Source organism: Corvus kubaryi, unplaced genomic scaffold (genome assembly GCF_017639235.1).
Source record: "Corvus kubaryi isolate FWS band 111438036 unplaced genomic scaffold, C.kubaryi_AGA036_p1.0 37393, whole genome shotgun sequence".
In the NCBI taxonomy this organism is placed as follows: domain Eukaryota; kingdom Metazoa; phylum Chordata; class Aves; order Passeriformes; family Corvidae; genus Corvus; species Corvus kubaryi.
In genome coordinates this window covers 534325-556151 of record NW_024581132.1, presented here as the reverse complement: position 1 = coordinate 556151, position 21827 = coordinate 534325, and the positions used below count along the sequence as shown (strand labels likewise).

At 52.9% G+C, this 21827-nt stretch overlaps 1 protein-coding gene across 1 annotated transcript; it reads right to left on the bottom strand.

Moving 5' to 3' along the window:
* Positions 1-17136: 17136 nt before the first annotated feature.
* PAX1 (paired box 1) lies at positions 17137-21765 on the bottom strand. Its single transcript, XM_042038934.1, is given in 5 exon segments — positions 17137-17317; positions 19165-19378; positions 19593-19738; positions 21013-21124; positions 21126-21765. Coding segments are annotated over 5 exon segments (1107 nt in total). The 5' UTR covers positions 21669-21765; the 3' UTR covers positions 17137-17225.
* Positions 21766-21827: the final 62 nt, after the last annotated feature.

Below are 21827 nucleotides of genomic sequence, written 5' to 3'. Positions count from 1 at the left end.
GATTCCAGCCAAACGGGAGCACAGATGGAACACAGGAGGGCACTTTATTTTTGGCACAGCCAATTGGAATAATCCGTGGAATTCCAGCTTCTCCAAGATATCCTGCTTTGTATTTGGGAGCTCTTCAAATTTCAGGCTCTTTGCTCCCTGGGAAAAGTGGACGGTGTTGGATTTTAGGGATAATTCTGTGAGTTTGGAATTTCTGGGTTTTCCTTTTCCATTCTTTTTACTGTCGGGCCTTAAATGCCCAAGATGCCAAAATGTGATCCTAAATCCATGGATATATGGATAGATGATCATGGATATCTAGCCCTCTGGAATATTGTCCTGGGACTGTAAATCGGAGTGGCTCCGCTGACTTCCCCAGCACTGCCCAGCCCTGACCTGCTCCAGGCTTTCGTCCAGCCTAAAATCCCTGGAATACCTGACCAATAAATTTCCAAACGCTTTGAGCTTCTCCAGCTTGGAATATCTGGGATCAAACCATCCCAAACCCGGCCCTGCTGGAATTTCCCCCCTTCAGCCTCAGTTCATCAAAAGCCTCTGCGGTTCCTTCTTCTCCTCCTAATGAAGGTGGAAATGTCCATGGTGAGGGGAATTTATGGACGAAGGAATTCCAGTGGCCATCATTCCGTAATAAGGCTGACAGCCCTGTAAAATATTGCCCAAAAAACCCTGGAAAAGGCTCCGGCAGCTCCCTGGAAGGTGACCCAAATATTTTATGGAGTGGGCTCTGACGACCTTCCCTTATTTATGAATTTTTAAATGAGCGGGATCTGTTTAAAGAGGGGGAAAAAAAAAAAACAAACCTGGGATATGAAAAAAAAAAAAACCCCAAACCAACTTCAGATGGCGACTTTAACCTCCCGTAGATTAAAAACCATTCCATCTTTTTATCCAAATTCCAATAAAAATCCTGTCTCCCGTGGATTTAGGGGCTGCTTCCAACGCCACTTAAAAGCTGATTATTTTCAGGGCAGGTTTTGCACGCTCCAAAGCTTTTTTTTTTTTAAATTATTTTTTAAAATCAATTTTAAAGGATAAAAATTTCTCTGGGAGATATCTTGGGCTGGGATAATTTCACCCAGGAAAACGGAGGGAGTTTTAATGGAAAATCTGGTCCATTGGGGATTTAATCCTGTTATTTTATACAGGGAAAATGTAATCTTATGAAATAAAAATATATTTTTATTCATAAATATAGTCCATAATGAATAAAATATGGAAAGGGCCCTCAGGGAGGAGCGTTCCCAGGGGTGATTGATTTCAGGCCTGGAAAATCTCTGGAGCTGGAGGAAAATCCACTGATTAGGACGGTTTTGGGGGAATTCCGTGTGGATCCTGGAAAAGTGTGGAGCTGGGACCCAGCCTGGTGTCATTAGGAGTGAACTGAGGAATTTCACTCTATCCAAACATGGACATCCTTTTCTCCCATCTTTTTTTTTTCCTTCTAGTTTATCCCAGATAATTTGGGATATGCCCTGGCTTTAATTTGCTCATGGAAATCCTGGATAGGAGTGGGAATGGCTCCTTTCAAACCATTGCATCCCAATATTCCTATTGGTTTTGTGATGGAGCTGCTCCAGGTCAGCATTCCAGGCTTTCCATCCCCATTCCCTGCTCTGTCCATGCTTTTTTTTTTTTTTTTCTTTTGGCTATTTCCAAAAGGCAGGGAATCCTAGAATCTAAGGAATGTTTGGGATGGAAGGCACTTTAAATCCCATCCGCCTTCTACTATCCCGGGTTGCTCCAAGCCGCATCCAACCTGGCCTTGAAGAATTCCAGGGATGCGACAGCCGCAGCTCCATAATCCGACAGCTAAATCCAGCTGAACCCAGCTGTTTGGAATCTCCCTCTACTCCAAAGGAAGCCGAAGTTATTGGGAATGCTGCAAATCCTAAAATACAGAGATAAACCAAGCCACTGGTATCCAGATTCCTCCTCTGCCCATTCCAGAAACCACCCTCCAACAGCTCCAGGGAGGAATTCTGCAGCCAGAAATGAGGGGAAAACGCTGCTTTTCCATCCAGGAGAGCATTTAAGGAATATTTTACATCAAAGCCCTTTCATTCCTGGCTGGAGGGGTTATAAATGGGACAATCCCTCCTCGGGATGGAGCCCTTCAAACGCCACAACATCAATATCCCGGCTCCTGGAAATCCAAGGAATATTTCTCCACGTCCACATCCCATTAATCATTTGGAAAGCCATTTATGGACCCAAATTACCAAGTGCCAAAACGCCCCTGACAGGGAGGGAAATTTATTCCTCTGCTCTATTAATGTTCTATTTATTATTAAAAATCCAATAAATTCTTCCCAGACTGGGAATTTTAACGGGAATTCTTCGTGGCTGAGTCCCGTTCGTGCTCTGAATGTTGTGTGAAGGGGGAACAGGAAGGATAAACTAAATAAATCCTTAAAAAATCTCCTTTTTTAGGATGCACCTGATGGGAAAACAATGCCCTTCCACCCTGGCAGCAGGGTCGCGATCAAACACGGAGATTCCGGGACCCCGATAGGAAAATTTGGAAAGGTCTTTAGCGTAATCCTTTAATCTGTTTGCCGGGAGATCCATGGAAAATGCTTTATTTACCCGAGTAAACAGTGGCTCCCATTTCCAACGGGAGGTTAAGCTGTTTGGAGAAAGGCTTGGGAGGAAATCATTCCAAGGATTTTAAAGCTTAAGGTGTCATTGCTTGATTTTTTTAGGATTCCTTCCAAGGGGATTGCGGGCAACTTTCGGAGGGAGCGGAATTCACTCAAATTCACCTGGAAGGGCTGAAAATCCTCAGTTACTCCACTTTGTGTGGAATCTAAGTGGGAACGGGCCAGTTTGGGAATGGAGCTGGAAGCTGGGAAGTGCCTGGAGCAGCATCAGCTCCCACTTTAATGCAGCTCCAACGCATCCCGATTTTCAGGAGATGCCGTGATCCCCTCTGTATTCCCGTTAACCATTCCAACAGTGCCTTCTCCTGAGGTCGGGATAAATCCCTTCCCACGTGCTGGAATTCTGTTCCCACTCCATCCTTCAGGATTCCCAAGCCCTGTCGGGAGGAGCCGCTGCCAGGTGAATCCCTGGGAATCTTTTGGCCACCAGATGCCCCCGCAGAGCCATCGCAGGTCCCTGCGGGACGCTGGACTCAATCCAGGGATTTTGGGATACCTCCAGCTCCTTTCCCCCTTTTTCCCGGTGCCACCGTTCTCCAAGGAGGGAGAGTGGCAGGGATTTCTTTGGAAGCTCCCACCGCACTGGAAGTGGCCTCCTGGACACCGGGAATGGCTGGAGATGCCCCAGTCCTCAGTGTGAAGGTTTTTGTGGCAAGCTGGGAATTCCCAGGATTTGCGCCTGGCCACGGCGCTGGATAAGGCTGGGAGAGGAGCAGGATAAAAGCCGTGCTGCCAGTGGATAAAGCGTTTTTCCAGCTGAATTTTCCCTGGAGTTCTGTGCTTCGGGGATCGTCCCACACTACAAAAGGCAATGAAATCCTTGGAACAACATCCTCCAAGTGCTCTCCCTGTAAATGTCCTCGCTCCAAGCTTCCCTTCCTTTCCTAAACCCCTGCTAAAGCCAGCTCCCGCTTCTCTCCATGCTCCCAGTGCCTTTCCCTTCTCCAGAAATAAATCGGGATGTCTCTTGAACTCATTTGTGCTCCTCGCTGCCTTCTCCGCCTAACTCATTCCATATGGCCGCGGCTCTTTCCATGGAGCGCCTCCGCCCGGCTTCCCTCGTTCGCTTCCAAGCTCCTTAATTTTATGAACAATTTCCGAACAATTAGAATGTGGAAAAGTCCTCTGAGGGAAGCCGGAGGATCCCTGTCCCCGGGATAACGCAAATGCGGGCCAGACAAAGCCATTCTGCCCGGTCCCTGCGGAACAATTCTTGGATGGGCTGAGCTCATAAAGCCGAGATTTTTTCCATCGCCACATTCCGGGGGCCGGATCCTCCTCCCGGTGCCACCAGTGTGACGTGGAATCACTTTGGGTTATTCCGGCTTCTTTTCCCAATTAGAGGCGCTGCTTCCCTCCCCTGCTCCCTTTTCCCCGTGTTTATCCCGAGTAATGCCCGACACATGCTCATTTCATGCTATTCCAGCGCGAGGAAAACATCGGGAATTAAACCAATCCACTTTTAATGGGTCAAATGCCCGCCTGCGAAAAGCCACAATTTTCCAATCAGTGTTTGGATTGAGGCGGCCCCTCAGCATCCCACGGAATCCCAACAGTTTTCCAACAGCCCCTTTCCTTTTCCCATCCCAACCAGGTCATTTTCCAATCAGCCCCATTACACCGAATCCATTTATACTCCCCAAAAATACATAATGACAGGAATTAGCCCCAACCCCGGGGCTTTTTTTAATCCCTCGCCTGTTAAGTGGAACCACATCTATCTCCGAGCAGGAATTCTTCCGGAGCCCGATGGAAATGGATTCCAAACAATGCATTCCTATTCAAATTCTCCTCCCTTTTAATCAAAAAAAGCTTGGATTATCTGCAGCCAGTATCTGCAAAGGCAGCCTGGAGTCGGGCCCCTCTGCTACCCCCCTAGTTTTTATGGAATACACGGAATATATGGAATTAATCCATCTGAATATCCAATGTGATGCCTAATGACTTCGGGACCATAACACAAGCGAGTTGTTTGCAGTCCATAAATAAGGAATGGCTTTTGCCGGGATTTCCCAAACCAAAACAGGCTGTGATTGGAAACAGGAGGCAGATCAGCTTTTCCCTTTTTCATGGCTGAAGTAATTTGGGTTGGAAGGCTGAAGCACCCACGGGCGGTGCTTGGTTTGGGGGTTATTCCCAATTCCTGCTGTCCCAGAACTGTGGGATGATGGGAATATCTTCTCGTGGCCAGGACTGGGGTGAGATGGGCTTTAAGTCCTTTCCAGTCCAACCCATTCCATGATTCCATGATCCTGTCTCCACCTGCCTGGAGCTGCCACTGGATCTTCTCCATCCATGTGGTTGCTGACAGGAGTTCTGCCTCCTCTCCCGGCTGGAAGAGAGAACCTCCTTTTTCCGGGATACCTTGGAACTCTTCTCAGCCCTGGCTCTGCAGCAGAGCTTCCTTGCAATGCCTGAATCCCAATCCCTGAATTCTCTGTTAAAGGAAAGAGGAATAAAATCTCCCTGTCCCGGGTGGATTTACTCCCCACCATCCATCCCCTCAGCTATCCACCTTTTCCTGCCTGCGGCTGAAAATTCCAGCCCCTCATTCCCACGATCATCTGGATGTCACCTGGCTTTGGCTCAGCATGAATTATTTGGGAAAGACGGGTGATTCCATAGGGCAGCTGGGATCACCCTTGGGAGATGCTGGTCTTCCACCAGGACCATGAGAGGGATCAGGAATCCAGAGATACTTTGGATGGGCAACTCTGGAGCACAACTCCCAGGAATACTGATCCCTGGACAGCTGGCACACGGACGATGGGAAGGGGATGAGGGGCAGGAGCTTTCCCTGGCGGATCCCAGTCTCCAGCCCAGGCTTTCCCTGGCTCCTGCTCAGGATGGGGCCGGCATTCCCATCCTCCCCCAGGGCAGTGGGATATTCGGGAATCCAGCCTGGCTGAACCCATTTATTCCCCTGCTCGCTCCTTGATTCCTGGAGATGCTGAGCCAGCTTGGCAATATTCCGATATTCCAGTAAAATTAAAGATCGATTTCCCTCTAAATGCTCCATAATTTGATTTTATTAAAACTTTTACGAGGAGGCAAAAGGGGGGAATTTCTTCCCCCATCCCAAACACTTGCCAGTAAATCCTTTACGCCCCTGCAGGGTCAGGTACCCCATGGCTGGAAAACAAAATCCAAGTTAAAAAAAGTAGATACTAGGGAAAGGATGTAAAACTTTATTGGCACTGAAATTCCTACCCCCCTTCCTTCAGGGAGCCGAATCCTGCAAGGGAGGAAAGAGGGAAATAAACCCTGTGGAACACAGGGGGATTCCTGAGAGCACTTTCAGTTGCTTTTCCTCGGAAGGTAAATCCCAGATTTGATGGCCTGGAGCCTCAGGAATTGAGGTGGGATTAGAGCCCTGGGTTGGAGGGGCTGGGGAGGGAAATCCCTTGGCTGGAGATGGGAATTCCCAGCGTGGAGGGGTTGCAATCCCAACATTCCAGAATGGCTGGGGTTGGAAAGGGCCTTAAATCCCACCCAGTTTCACCTTCCACTATCCCAGGTTGCTCCAAGCCCCATCCAACCTGGCCTGGAACACTTCCAGGTGTTTTCTCTGGGATTGAAGAGCACCTCCTGCTTTTTCATCCTGGAATTTTCAGCCCTGCTTAGACGTTCCTTCACCAGCAACTCTTCCAGAGCTTATCCAGCTCGGATAAACTGGAGCCGCCGCTCTTCATTGGAACTGGCCAAGGATCTGCTCCAGCTTCTTTGTTTTTATTGGGAAAATTTGCTTCCTGGGTGAAGGAAGCTCCGGCAGCGCTTCCAGAGCTCCTACTCCCACAAATCTTTCATATTGGATAATATTCCTTAACGAAAGCTGTTACAAGGTCCTTAAACAACTCTTTATGGCCCTTCCAGGATTTATGTCCCGAGGAATCCCCAGGATGCAGATGTTTGATGTTATTCCAGATGTGTAAACTGATATTAATTGTACACATTTCCCCCTGAAAAAACAGGGGATTTTTTTTTTTCCCCTTTTTCCCCTGGCTCTGGAAGCAGACGTCTCATAATTCCTACGGCAGGGAAAAGCGGCGCGCAGAGTGAAAAAAATGGGATGAAAAATGTTTGTGCAGCTCGGCCTTTCCTTGGAAATGAAAATAAATGTCCCTAAATGCCATAAATTTCAATTCCTGCCAAGGCCGGAGCCCATCTCGGGATTGAATCCTGAGGAAAAATAGGAAACATTTGTTGGATCCGTCTGCTGAAAGCAGCGAGGAAATGATGTCATGGTCGGGAAAAATGAAGTTTTGGAAAAATCCAATTAACACTCCCGGCTTTTCTGGGGAGACTGGGATGGCTGGGAATGGGGGGGGGGTGCTCCTTCACAGCAGGGTTTTCCAGGGAAAAGGGCTGAATCCGGGTTTTCTGGGGAGGAAAACACCCATCATCATCCTCAGCCCCACCTGCTGTGGCTGTACCTGGCAAAACACTGGGATCCAGGATAATATCCCAAATCACCGGGAATTGCCTCCCAGCTTTCCGAGCCTGCAGGGTTTTCCAGCCCCAAATCCACCTCTGCAGCTTGGAAAGCTCCAGCATCCCGAGGGAGGCAACTCAGTCCAGGATACCTTTCCCTTCCCATGGGATTTGCCAAACATTCCAGCATCTGGAACAAGGGACATTCCCTTTGATTATTTCCTGATGAGGTTTATTCTGTTTGTTATCCTTAAAGCTCTCCTTGTTTTCCCTTCTCTCCCTCTGTCCTTCTCTTTCATCCAGGGATTTCTGTCCATTTGTCAAGCACAGGGAAAAAAATCAGGGAGAGGGGAAAAAAAGATGGGAATGTGTCGCCAACGGGCCGCTTTTTTTGGCAGCTCAGAAATCCCCCAGTCCCGGGCTGATCCCGCAGCAGGGGAGGGGGAATTCTGGTGAGATCCCACCTGGAATCCTGCAGGGATTCTGGAGGAGAAGCACCCTTCGGCTTAGGGTATTTTTCCTTTGGCCACAGAAAGCAATTCCGTTAAAAAACAGGATTGCAGAAGAAAAGAAAAACTCTTCACACTTTGGGGTCAAACGCAGCTATTGATTCCAGCTCGGGAAAAGCACGGACTTTCCCTTTCTTTTTTGGAGGGAATGTCAAAACATTTCACTGCAGGCTCGGTGAAACATTTGACATTTCTCAAGCAGAACCTTTTGTTCCCAAAAGCATTTGTTTATTCCCGGTTTGACCCAAATTAAGGGACAAAAGAGTTCAATTATCCGGGAAAACCAAACGAAGCCCTCGGGATGGTTCAGGTTGACCCAAAGTGACACAGTTGGGGTTGGAGATTTTCCCCAAAAAGCGTTGGGATTCCACATGGGCTGGGGTTTTTTGGCCAAAAATTTCCATTATGGGCTCAGCTTTTCCAAAGCCTTTGTGGTGGCTGGAGATCCCGGTGTCCCTTCCTTGGGATGGGAATGGGGAGGCGGAGAGGAGCCCTCTTGGATGATGGGACAACACACAGAAGTGGAGAGGCAGGGGACTTGACACAGGGTTTGATGGGATATTAAGGAAAAATCCTTCCCCGGGAAGGTGGGGAGGGACTGGAATGGAATTCCCAGAGCAGCTGTGGCTGCCCCTGGATCCCTGGAAGTGTCTGAGGCCGGGTTGGACGTTGGGGCTTGGAGCAGCCTGGGACAGTGGGAGGTGTCCGTGGCGGGATGGAATGGGAAGAGCTTTAAGGTCCTTCCCATTCCCTGCATTTGGGATTCCCTGCACACCGTTGTGGTGATCGGAGGTACCGCCATTCCCGGGAATCCGCGTCATTCCAGGCGGGAAGTGACGCACCTCAGCCGAAGCGCGATTCCCGAGCTCCCTTTGCCGGCAACGTTTCCTGCGGAAAACCATCCTTCCCTAAAAGGGCAGCTCCGCCCCTGTGTCACCGGTCCGGGATTCAGGGATTATCCCCTCCGGGATTCAGGGATTATCCCGAACGTGCTCCCATGTGGATCAATGGGGGAATTTAATCCCGGGAGATAACGAATCCCAGCTCCTCCCAGCACTTCTTGTTGGCATTTCCCAGGGTTTCAAGGGATTTTAAGCTCCTTCCAGGTGCTTTAATTAACTCCAGTGCTCCTGGGACACCTTGGAATCCGGGAATGCACGGCCCATCCCAGTTTTGGTCCCAGGAAGCTTTAGGAAGCATTTCCCCATTTTCCCGGCATGTTTTTTCCCTTGCAAGTGGGAAGATCGTAGGGAAGAGTCGGAGCAGGTGAGCCAATACCCCAGTAATGCTTAAATCAATCATACCAAAAATGATGGAAAATGTTAAATTACATTGGATTAATGAATTAATTAATTAACATTTAAATATAATCTGATTTTATTCCTGCTTAATATATATCCCTATTAAAATAAATTCTGGGATGACACCAGTTAAAATATGAACTGGGATGTTGCCAGTTAAGACAACTGGAATTCTGTTGCCTTTTCCCAGCGTTTACGGATGAAGGGCTTCCGCAAGCACCTGGGCATGTTAATGCAAATTTCCCACATGATTCCAGGGATTAGCCAGAATTCCTTCAGGATCTTGTGATGGACCATCACCATCCCATCTTCCCATCCATACCCCCTTCTCATCCTCAACATTCCCTGATTGCCCCACTCTGGAGGGAAGAAAATCCAGGAAATCTCTGGGATCTGCGGGCACATTCTGGTGCTTTGGATCCCTCATTTCCCATCAGGCAGAGAATTCCAGGGCTCAGGGCCTATCTATATGGAAGGTTGACCTCTCCCTGTGGAAGGCTGAGGACCCTGGAGCTGTCTCCCACCAGATTTTCCAGCGGATGGAGCGCGTTCCGCTTGGGAATCCATCCCCCCTGGAATATCCAGCATATCAGTTTTATTAACCAGGATCCAAGGAAATTTAAGAGCCTGTCTTAATTTGGGAAAATTCATCCCACTTAAGCATTTTTCCATGTCCTGCCTGAGCTGCTTCCTGATTTATCAATGACCTATTTCCCATCTATCCCGCCTTTCACTCCATAAATCGCACTCCTGGCTGGGGAAACGCCGGGTTTTTTACAATTCCATAAAACTTCCCCCCCCCCCACCCCAATCTCTTTTCTTGGAGGCTCCATCTTTTCTGTGGAATATTGAACCATCACTTCCAATAGCGATGAGTCCGAGGTTTTGCGGGATGTTCCGGAGGTTGCAGCGACCTTTGGAGGATGAAGTGAATCAAGGATTAATCTTTCCTACAAATAATCCTCATTCCCGTCAATAACTGCCTGGATTTTTTTATCCTTGCTCAGCGTTCCATATTTTTGGGGGGAAGCATTGCTTGGAGAGGGAGCAGCCCTTCCATTCCAGCCCTTTCCATGGAGCAGGGGAGGTTTGTGGGAGTCTCCCCCTCCCCGAGGCTGATTTTGGGAAGCACTCCCTGAACCTCTGCCTGAAAAAACAAACACGGGGCTCCAATCCCTCTTCCCATTCCTGAGGGATCCAATCCATTCTCTCTGGTGGGTGCTGGCCCAGGCTCCGGCTGGGTGGGATAATTGCAACAAGGAAAATGAATATTTCGGGAGCTTTCCTGTTAATTGTGTCCCATCCCGAGCCATTCCTGAAGATTTTCAAAGGACTAGAGTAAAATCCTGGCTTCCCAGAGGAAACTTCCATGGATTTAATGAGCTCCCGGGCCCTCCCCATGGCTGCTTATTTATGGGGTGGTTCCGTGAAGGATTGGCTAATGGCTATGGAGAAATGGCTCCGGAGGAGAGCGGGATCCCTGCCGTGCTCAGAGCTGTGTGGGAATGGGATATCAGGCTCTTTCTATTCCAAAAAACGGGGGGGTGAGGGGAAAAAAGAGGGAGAAAGTCACTGGTTTGTGGTGGCATTGGAGAAGGGAGTAATTTCTTGGCAAAAATTCCCCAAAAAGCAGGAAACCTGTGACGGGAATGATCCAAGGCTGAATCCCACCACAAACCTGAGGGATCAGCAGGGATTGTGCAAAGAACCGAGGGGATGATTAAGGGAAGGATCCGTGGATTCACCTGGAACACGGTCCCAGGTGAAAATGCTTTTGTTCGGAACTTTGCACACAGCAAGAAAAGCAGGATTGTGATTGAGTCTGAGGACATTGTGGAAAGCTCATCCTCCAAAACCATTTTGAAGCAATTCTGGAGGAATCGGCGGCAGCGTCTGAGGGGGCTCTGCCAGGCCCCAGCCGGGCGCAGAGGCTTTGAAATGGAAACAGCTCCGAAATTCCTAAAATGTTCCCGAAAAAAAAAGGCGTTTTCACTTTTCCCCCAGCTCTGGTCTTGATTTTCCAGGCTGGAGGAGGAATGTTGTTGAATTTTATAGAAAGTGATAGTGGGACTCTCTGGAAGTGGCCGTAAAAGATAACAGATTTTGTTTTAAAGGCAGATAAAAGTTACGGGGCCATGTTCCTTGGAGCAGGAATTTCCTCGGATACCCATAAAAACGTTGGTTATGAAGCGTTTCCTGAGGAATGGCTCTAACCCCGAATGATCCTGGTTATTTGCTGAGGAAAATGGGCTTTATCCCGAGCAATAAACCTGTGGAGATTTATTAACCTGGGAAGCACATTCCAGGCTCCAATCCACTCCCAGCCCTTGGAATTAATACTGTGGATAGAGTGAGAAATCCCTCTCCCGCTCCAAAGCCATTCCCTGCAGAATGCCTCCCATAAAAGGGTTCCTCGAGCTGGATTTTCCCAGTCTTTGCTGGGTCCTTCATTCCCAAAGCCCGGGCTCTGTTTAAATGGGAATATTTCCTCTGGATTGCATTACTCCAGCATTATTCCCTGCAGGAATAACAGGAAAAAGCCTTGGAATGGGAGTATTTAAAACAACCCGTTTGAAACAACGTTGGTGCTGTCAAGGTGACCCCCAACCCTCTTTGCCTCATCCGGAGTCTGAGCCCCCGGGAATTCCATGGAAAAATCAATGGGAGAAGGCAAAGGGAAGAGTTAAGGCAGCCTCCTTCTTCCACAGCAACGAAAGCCCAGAGAATCCCCCAAAATATTCCAGCCTCAGCTGGCCTGGGATGCTTGGAATGGGAGCAGGAAAAAGCACAGGGAACCCCCCAAAATATTCCAGCCTCAGCTGGCCTGGGATGCTTGGAATGGGAGCAGGAAAAAGCACAGGGAACCCCCCAAAATATTCCAGCCTCGGCTGGCCTGGGATGCTTGGAACGGGAGCGGGAGGGTTAACGGAGGAATTGGGATTTGGATAAATCAGCACATTCTGCTCCTAAAAAACGTCTGGATGAGGAGCAGGAGCCAGGCCAGGCCTGAGCCTGGGCTTTGTAAAGCTCGGCCCAAGAGTGGGCCCAGCCTTACGGCAGAGCAGGTAATTGGTGTTCATAATCCGTTTGTAAAGCTCGAGCGACTCCAGAGCGCCGGGCACTCCAGGAAAAAAGGGGATTTTTTTTCCTTCGGGATGCATGCGAATGCCAGCGGAACATCTGCACCCAATCTAGGCCCTGCTCAGCCCCCAAATATTGTTGTGGTTATGGGCAATTCCCTTAAAAGCCGGTCCCTTTCCAACCTCGCATTAGGCGGGATGAAATGTTTGCTGTTCCTTTAACTCTTTTCGGGGTTGGGGTTTCTTTGGAGTTAAAATTCCGCGTTCAGGGTACACTCCTATCCCACAGCTGCTCCCCCGTTCCCTCGGACAGCGGAGTTCTGTTTGGGAATCTTGGTGCTTACTCAGTCCTTCCAGCCCCAAAAGCAATCCTGCTCGTTCCTTGAAATGGAGAGGGGTCTGTGGTGTTTGGAAAACAATGGGATTCCTGACAGCTTTTCCGTAACGTTGGTGTTTTGTTATTGCTTGGGAGACGGGAGGGAATTTAATCCCGGAGCGAGATGGAGTTTGGCAGTTCTGGCTCTGGGAGCTCGTTCTGGCATGGAGTTTTTCCTGGAGGTGATTCCCAGGCTGGATAGAGCCAAGTGGCCCTGCCTCATCCAAGGTGGAACGAAGGAAAGGGAATGTCCACGAGGCAGGGAAGTTCCTGGAGCTGCAAAACTCCTTGGAAGCGTCTTGGGATTGACCCAGCAGGTGAAACTCGGGGAATTCTGACCATCCTTCCATGGGCTTCCTTGGCTGTTTCTCACCTCCCCCTTCAGGTCTCCAGGCTGTCCTGGCAGGATGGCATTCACCCAGGATCCAAGCTGGACCTGCTTCCAAGCCCCACGGACACAGGGCCCTTTGCTGCTGGTGGAGCGTTGGCTTCAGAGCTCACCGGCTGACTCTGAGAGCAATGGAGCTCCTGACAGAGGGAATTTTGTTCTCCCTTTCCAGCAGGTTTCCAGCACTTTGGTGGGATTTTCTTTCGGCACATTTCATCCCTTTCCCCAAATCCCTGGTTTTCCGGGAGAGGCTTTGGAGCGGCCTCATCCGCAACCTGACCTCACCTCCTGTCACATTTGAGTCACCAGCTCTGGGGGCCGTGCCTGGAGCCTGCTGACAACCATTCCCAACTTTAAAATATGGCTCTGGCAATCCCAGGGAGCCCAAGGACAAATTCGCTGCTGGCTCCGGAGTGTTCCTGCAGGAAAAGGTTCGGGCAACTGGGATTGGCCAAAGCTGCCTGATTTATTCCCACTTTATCCCATGGGAGCACCGAGCAGCCCAAGGGATGTGGATCCATCTCCATGAGACTCCGGTCTCCTCCTGAGATCAGGAAAATCTTTGGGAAACTCTGCTCCTCTCTAATCCCACAGGGCATGGGTACTCTGGGACCTTGGGCCTTGCGCTTCCCAGGGATTTTTCATGGATTCATGAGGTTTGGGATCAGCTCCGAGCTCCTTCCTGGCAAAGGGAGGTGTTCCCTGTGGGAAGGGGCACAGGAGCAGCGGCAGGGTGCAGCAGAGGGAATTGTAGCTCCCGAGAAATAAGCAGGGACTCTTTTAGGGCCGCCTCCCAAGGTTTGGGAATCCAGCGGTGCCCACCAATCCATCCCAGCTCCTCTTCCTCGCTCCTTCCGGCGGCACCCGCGAGGCTGGGACGGGCGGAGGCTCCAGCCAGCCCCGAAATGAAAAACGTAAATACGGAATATTAAAACCAGACCTGCTCCGGAGAGGAACTTTGACATCGCCGCAAAATCCAAAGAAGAAAGGGAAAACTCTGGCACAGAAATCCCGCATGACATCATTTTCTGGGATCACGGTGCCAGAACGGGGCTATCTCCGGGAGCAAAAGCTTCGCTGGTCCTTGCCAGGTCCATATAACTTCGGGATTAAAGGGACTTTCATATTCCTGCTGCAGGAGGAGGGGTGGGAAGGAGGAGGGAGGTTTTCCCCACGGGAAAGATTAAATTCCTATCAGTAATAACAAGGAAGAAAAGGTTTGTCAGCCCTGCCGTTGATCTTCCTTCCCAAAAAATTCCTCCAAAATCCATCGGAAGCTTCTGCCAGGAGCCCCGAACCCACAGAGCTGCTCGGTGGTGGAGTGAAACTCTAACTGGGGCTCGGGGAATTTTTTCCTGCCATTCATCATCCCCAGTTTTCTACAAATTACAGAGAGTTCTGTCAAAACTCCTCCACGGCCGCTCAATCCCCGGGAATGGCTGATCCCACGCGTCCCAGACCGATCCTTGATGCTTTCCCTCGAAACCTTCCTGTTCCAAACCTCTCCCGGCAGCTCCAGGGAATAAAAGCCCCTTCTCCAGCCTCTCACTGGGAAATGAGGTGGGATTTTCCCGGGCCGTGGGCTGGCAGCGGCGAGGAAAAGTTTTGGGGAAGGTTTCCAGTGGTAAAAACCTGCTGGGTTCCCCGAAAATGAAAAACTCTCCATTAAGAGGGAACGTTATGAAGTGCCTGAGGGAGCTGGGAATCAAATTCCCGTTTCCAAGCGCAACTTAAGGAGTTGTGGGCAGGTTTATAACCCTGCGAACGAGGTGGGGATTTGCAGCTTCTCCGGAGAGCTGGGCACGGATTTTCCCGAGTTCCTGCACGAGAAGGAGGAGGATTTAGCTCCAAAGAGCCCAAAGGATTGACACCGATCCGATTCGGGGAATTTTAGATCGGCTCTTTTCCAGCCCAGGCATGTGAGGGCCCAGCCTTTGGGATCCTGGGATCACCCACAGGATGATGAGCCTGGATCTTCCCCGGGCCATCCCTGAGCTCCGAGGGGATCCCCCCCTCCAGCCCCTTCCCCCGTCTCCGGCCGCAACCCGGAGCGAGGAGCGCTGGGATCCCGGGAGAGCCGATCCTGCTCTGGTGCCAAACATCTGCGAGCCCCGCTCCCCCCAGCCCGTTCCTACAGCAGAGGGATGGCTTCAAATCCTTAGGATCCCAAACACGCCGGGAAGAAAATCAATCCGGGCTCCACCGGCGAGTCTCCAGTAACATTCCCCATCCCGCTCCGTGCTCTCCAAAGGGTGCTAGAGATACGTGGGGCAGGTAGAGCTGATGGAGTTCCAGCCCCGTTTTTTTCCGGCACGGGAGCCCCATTCCCTCGGAGTCGCCGCGTTCCGAAGGACGGGATGGGTTTTGACAGGAGCGCGGCTGCAGAGGCGTCAGAGCCGATCGTTTCCACCCCCTCGCCTCGCTCCCATCGGTTCCAAAAGTTCTGCCCCCATCAAGTCCGGTTTTCCCTGGATTCTGTCAGGCTGCCTGGTTTGTGGCGAGGCAGAGCAGCGCCTCACCTCGCCCTGCCTAAGAACCCGGTTTTATTTATTTGGGGGATTTTTCGGGGTCTCTGCTCCCAGCTGAGGTGGGCACTGAATTCCCCCAGGGGTTTTCCCTGTGCTCCCGTGGGAATACAGGTCCCGACGGGGTTTTCCAACCTAGCAAAGCTTCTCCTCATCCCTCCTCCCTGGGGACCCCAAGCCACGATGTCCTGCACCCCCCGACAGGTGCCAGCCGGTTTGGGGCCACCGGGCTGGGGTTTTTGGTGGCTCTGCCTGTCCCGGGAATTCCGCTGGGCACGGGGAAATATTTTGGGGGTGTTTAATGAGAGAATCCCTCCTCCGCTGGAAATCCTGGAAATGGAATTTTTAATCACCCCGCCCCGGGAGTGCCCGGGAATGGCCGGCTTTGCCCTGGGGCTGTGGGGGACTCTCAGCATCCAGCCGGTTTGTCGGGGTTTTGTCGGGTCCTCGGCAGTCTTGGAAGGGAATAGCTCAGGTGCTCGTGCACCATCCCGGCAGGAATGGAATGGGAAGGGTCTGACTCCAGCCTTACTCGTCTCAGAGCCCCCATCCCATATCCTCAGGGATATCCCTGTCTGGAATGCAGGAAGGAGGGGTCCCAGCGAGAACCGGCACGCTGCAAGCGCCACATTTTCAGGGTTCTGCTGCCCCTCATCATTCCCAAAGCTGCTCTTCCCCACGCTGGAACGCGGCTTTTAATGGATAAGCCCTGCAGGAGACGGGCCGGGGCTGCTCCTCCTCGCCTTCAGGTGGTTCCCCCATCCTCACACCCCTAACACCCACTCAGCCGCAGCCGGGCTGCAGATCCTGCCCTGGGACCGTGCTCCCGCCTCCTTGGAATTCCCCGCTCTCCCTGCCGAGCTCTGCAGCGGGAATCAAAACCCGGCTTAAGCAGAGGCAGGACCGAGTTTTGCCACGCCGAGGTTGGAGACAGAATCCTTTCCCCGGGTGGGATGCGTCTGGCATCTCTCTCCCTCCCTCTCTCCCTCCCTCCCTCTCTCCCTCCCTCCCTCCCACCGAGCCGCCCTCTCCGCAGAAGTCCCGGCGTGTTTTCTCCCGCCAGGATATTCCCGACCTGCCCCTTCCCACACAATGAAGGGACCGACGCCAGCGGCAGCGGCTGGAGGAGCCAGGGAATGCGAAACCCCATCCCGAACGCGTCCCAGCTGGCTGCCCGGGCCGGGGGGGACACGGGGACAGTCCCTTGGGGGAGGGGGGCGGACTGGCAGCCCCCCGGGGCCAGCTGAGGTGGGAGGGAGGTGGCCACGGAGCCCCGGGAGCGCGGGAGAATCCCGGGAAGAAGCGCAGGGAGCGGGGCTGCGGTGCACTCGCACGGGGCTGGCAGCGATTCCGACGGATCCCAGCGCGTCCTCCCGCTCCCGGAGAGCCCTGGAGAAGGGATGGGGCTAGCCCTGAGGGACGGGGGGCCACCGCAGCGTGCCCGCGGTTGTCACTTTTTATTAAGGTTCCTTATCAGAAAAATATCCCATAAAAAGTCCTGGTCCATTTCCGTCCCGGGGCAGAGGCGCCGGAAAGGGGCTGGAAAAGGGGCTCCGGCACGGGTGCTCCATGGGGAAGCCAGGAATTGCTCCCCCGGGCTGGGACAGAGCCGGGAATGCTCCCGGCAGCGCCTGCGGACGGAGGGAATCGCCGCATCCAACAGTCCTCGGGAATTTGGGAAAGAAGGAAAAACTGAAAGCAGGGGGGGAGGGGGCGAATAAAATAAAATAAAATAAAATAAAATAAAATAAAAAAGAAGGAAGGCTCGAGTCTCTTCCGTCATCCCGATCCAATGGAGGCGAGGCGTCCCTCCGGGAATGTCCTGCCGGGGATTTGCCGTGGCACAAAGTCACCTGTCACCGCCCGGGCTGGCCCCTTGTCCCCACGCCGGGCTGCAGGAGCTGATCCCAAGATCCCAGGAGTCCCTGGGCAGCTGCTCGGCGGCTCTAGGACGAAGAGGTCGGGATGGAGATTCCATGGATGGCGCTCAGGGGCTCCGGAGCTTTCCCCGCGGGGCTCGGGGGTTTTCTGTCCAGCCCTGCAGGGAGGGGGAGAGGGAGAAGGACAGACCAGGCAGGGGATGGAGGGACTGCGAGCACGGGGACACCCCAAAAACCGCCCCCAGAGCCGCTCGGGGTCCCCCCAACAGCGGGCGTGTCCCCCCCAGTGACAGGGACAGCGCTGGTGGCGCTGCCAGGGACATGGGGCTACCCGGATAGGTGGCCCCGACCAGCTCCAGCCACGTACAGAACACATCCCTAAAAATTCCTAAAATCTGGGGTGGCCCGGGAGGGGACGGTGCCGGGGAGCAGGAGGGGACAGGACCGCGCCACCGTTCCAGGGGCGATGAAATTCCTGCTGAGCACCATCCCAGCCCAGCTCAGCCCTCGGGAACTCCAACTTCGGGGGCCGGGATGTTCATCCCGGGGCTGCTGGAGACACTGGGATGGGCAGGGAGAGTTTTCAGGGAAAAGCCAGGAAATCGGGAAAGGGCTGGAACTGCCTGGCTGGGTTTGGCTGGTTTTCCTTCCTTCTTTCCATCCTTTTCCCACTTTTCCCACTCGCCGCAGGTACCCCCAGCCCAGCCCACCCTTCCTCCTCCAGCTCTTTCGTCGGATAATCCAACATTTCCCTCGTCCCAGATAAGTGGCAGAACCAGAACACTGATCCAAAAGGAAAAAAAAAGGGATTTTTTTTAAAAAAAAAAAGCTTTAAGGGAGAAAAATAAAAATCGGTTTAAAACCCCACGCAAACAAAGCAAAGAAACCCCACCAAAAATCAAAAATACACAAAGGTTTAGAGAAAGTCTGGGGACAAAACAGCTTAAGAATTGGGAAATCAGAAAATCAGGCTCAACATAATTTTAAATATCTCGAAAATACATTAAGTATGCGAAGGTGGCTCCGGTCGTTTTATATCCTATTTTTTTTTTTTTCCTTTCCTTCTTTCTCGTTTTTGGTTTGTTTTTTTTTTTTTTCATTATTTTTTTCCTTACTTCTCTCCCTTTCCTTTCTCTCCCTCTTTTTTTTTTTTTTTTTTAACCTTAAATAATAAATTTAATTTCTCTGTTTTCACTCTCAGTCGCTCCTCCCCGGCACAGCCGACCTTACACCTCGCAGCAGGTCAGAAATGGTAAAATAATTAAAAATAAACAAAACAGAAAAACAACCAAACAAAAATTTTAAACCCCGGAAAAAACAACATTAAAAAAAAAAAAAAAAGGACGGATTAACTGCAAATTAATTAAAATAACAGAAAGTGAAATGCCGCGGGGGAAATGACGGAAATTTCGGCGGGGATTTTATAGCCAGGGCGGGAAAATCGGGATTTTTAGAACGAGGGAATCGAGCTCTATTAATGAGGCGAAATAATTAACAGGAGATAAAAGCAACGCCCCTTTGACAGCCCCAAATTGCTCCCGTGGGACTCCCGGCGGGAAATAATTCATTCATAATGGCGGGAACCAATTAAATAAAACAACAGTTAATTATGATAACTAATAACTATGAACAAATCGTTAAATAATTGCCGGCAGTTAATAATTAGTAGGTAATCACTAGGAGTTAATGATTCCCGGGCACAACTCCTGCCTTTCCGCGTCATTCCAAGGCTCCCGGTGTTAATCTGGGGGGGGAGGGGGAGACACACGGGGAAAGGCTCCTGCCCTGTCCCACCTCATTCCCGGGGGGATGAACAGCGCGGGAATCTTCCCCATCCCCTGGCGATTCCCAGCGAGCGAGGAGGGAAATTCCAGCTTAGAACGGGCGGGGATCCACGGCAGCGCCGGATGGGGGAATGGGGTGGATCATTCAGACCCGCAGCGGGGCAGCCCCTCCGGAGGCTGGGGTTCCCTCCCGGCCCTGTCCCCGCGCTGTCCCCGCTCACCTTCCCTGCTGGGCTGCTTGAAGGCCATGGCCAGGTCGCCGCCGGGGACGGTCACGCCGTGGCCGTGGTGGCCCAGGGGGGTCCCCTGCGGCTGCCAGGGGGGGCCCGGGGCGATGTAGGCGCCGGGGGAGCCGCCGTAGACGCCGGGCTGGCTGGAGGGGGGGTAGGCGCAGGCCGGCAGGAAAGTGCCCATGGACGAGAGCCCCGCGCCGGGCTGGGGACAGGGACAGGGACGGGGGGGGACAGGGACAGGGGGCTCAGAACAGCCCGCCCGGCGCGGGGGGTCGCGCTCGGGGGCGGACGGGGCTCCCTGTCCTCTCCTCCCACCTCTTTTCCCACCTCCCTGCCCCCCCCTGCCTTGTCCTCCCCTGCCCCATTCCAGCTCCGCTCCTGTCGCCTCCCTGTCCCCTCGTGTCCCCAGCCCTCACCTGCGGGTATTTGATGTCGCCGTCCATGGCAGCCTTGTCCAGCCCGTTGACCGCCTGGCCCGGCCCGGGGAAGCCGCTCCTGTTCACGCTGGGCCACTCCTCCATTTTCGTGGGGTACGCGGCCCCCTCGGTGCCAGCCAGAGCCCCTGGGGAACAAAGCGTCAGCCCCGAACGCCCCGCGCCCGGCCCGTCCGAGCAGCTTTTGAGGTGAAACAGAGGGAATTCCCGCTTTTCCAAACGCCCGGTTGTGTAAAACCCGCGGATTGGGGGCACAGGAATCCGAGTTCCCTGCAGCATCCCGAAATTCGGGATCACAGCCCGGGGAGAGGGTTGGCCCCCCACGAGCCCCCCCTCGCCGTCTCCCTCCTCCCTCTCGCAATTCCCAATTCCCGATAATTTAGGGGCCCCAATTTCTCTCCTGACGGAGGGGATTTAGGGAAGTGACATCGGAATTTTAAGGATAAATGATTGCGCGGGGGGAAACGCGCGCGGTTGATTTACTCGGGCTCTTGGAAGGATAAAAGGACCCGCACCCCCTGCCACGGCCCGCTTGTCCCCCCCTGGAGCCGCCGGGGCTCGAGCTTGGCGCTGCCGCCGCTCCCCAGAATTCCCGAATTCCTCGGGAGAGTCCAGGAGGCCGGATCCGAGCTGCCTCCTCTTCCCTTTTCCCTCTGATTTTTTCCTCTCCTCTTATTTTTCCCTCTTTCCCCCACCCTTTCCATACACTTTTATATATATATATTTTTTTTTTTTTTTTTTTTTAATCCCCCTTTGCGGAGCGAAATTCAGGGCTCCGAATTTGCGGTCGGCAATCTATCATCCCCTAGGAAAATATTTTCCACATTTTTCATAAAAAGTTCAAGATGTGGCTGAGCCGAGGCCGCATCTGGCCCCGCCGCCCCGACGGGCTGGTGGAGCGGGGGGGAGGCCCTTGGGAGAAAAAAAGGGGGAAAAGGGGGCCGGGGGGGGGGAATAATAGGAAAATACACGAAATAAACAAAAAGATTTGAAACAGCAAAAAACGAAAGAAACAATCAGAAAAAAAAAAAAAAAACCAAACCGAAATAAACTAAGGAGCTGAAACCAATAAAAAAGCAGGAAAGACGCAAAAAGGCACGAAACGAGCGAAGAGGCACGAAACAAATAAAAAGGCGAAAAAAGAAAAAAATCCCCAAACGAGCCGAAAAGCACGAAACAAACTAAACCCCCGAAACAAATAAAAAGCCCGAAACCAACAAAACCCTCCAAACAAACAAACAGACAAAAAACCAACCCAGCCGAACAAAAAACCGCCAACACAAAGAGACAAAAAAAAAAAAAGAAGGGAAAAAAAAGAAACAACAACCCAAACCGACCCAAAAAACCGACTAAAAAAAACCCAAAAAAGGGGGAGGGGGGAAGCGGGGTTGCCGGTACCCACCCGCCTGCTCCACGAAGGTGCGGATGCCCAGGATGTTGGTGACCGAGTGCGCCGAGGGCCACGAGCGGGGCAGGGCCACGGGGGGGGGCCCCGAGGTGTCCCGCGGGGTGTCCCGCGGCCTTGGCGGGCGGCGGAGCGGCGGCGGCCGGGTACGGGTACTGATAGATGTGCGCGCAGGGCAGCGCGGCCGGCGGCGGCCCGGCGGGGGCCAGCGGGCCGATCTTGTTGCGCAGGATGCGGCTGATGGAGCTGACCGAGGGCACGTTGTACTTATCGCACACGCCGTCGGCCAGCAGGCGGTCGCGGATCTCCCAGGCGAAGATGCCGGGGTCGCCCTGCTTGTAGTCGCGGATGTGCTTGACCACGGCCGGCGTGGTGACCCGCGGCTTGCTGCCGCCGATGGCCCCGGGCAGGATGGAGCCCGTCTCGTGGTAGCGGGCCAGGATCTTGCTGACGCAGCCGTGCGACACGCGGAGCTGGCGGCTGATGTCGCAGGGCCGGATGCCGAGCTGCGCCAGCTCCACGATGCGCAGGCGGATGGCGTTGGGCAGCGGGCGCCCGTTCACGAACACGCCGCCCAGCTGGTTCACCTCGCCGTACGTGTGCTCTGCGGGGCGGGAGGGCACGGGATGGCACGGCACGGCACGGGCGGGCATGGAACGGCACGGATCGGGACGGCGCGGGAGCGGCGGCGGTGGCCCGCGGGATGGGGATGGCGCTGCGGCGGGCAGGGGGAGAGGGAAAAGAGGGGAGAAAGGGAAACGGGAAAAGGGAAGGGGAGAAGCGGGGCACGAAAAAAGGAAGGGGGGGGGGGG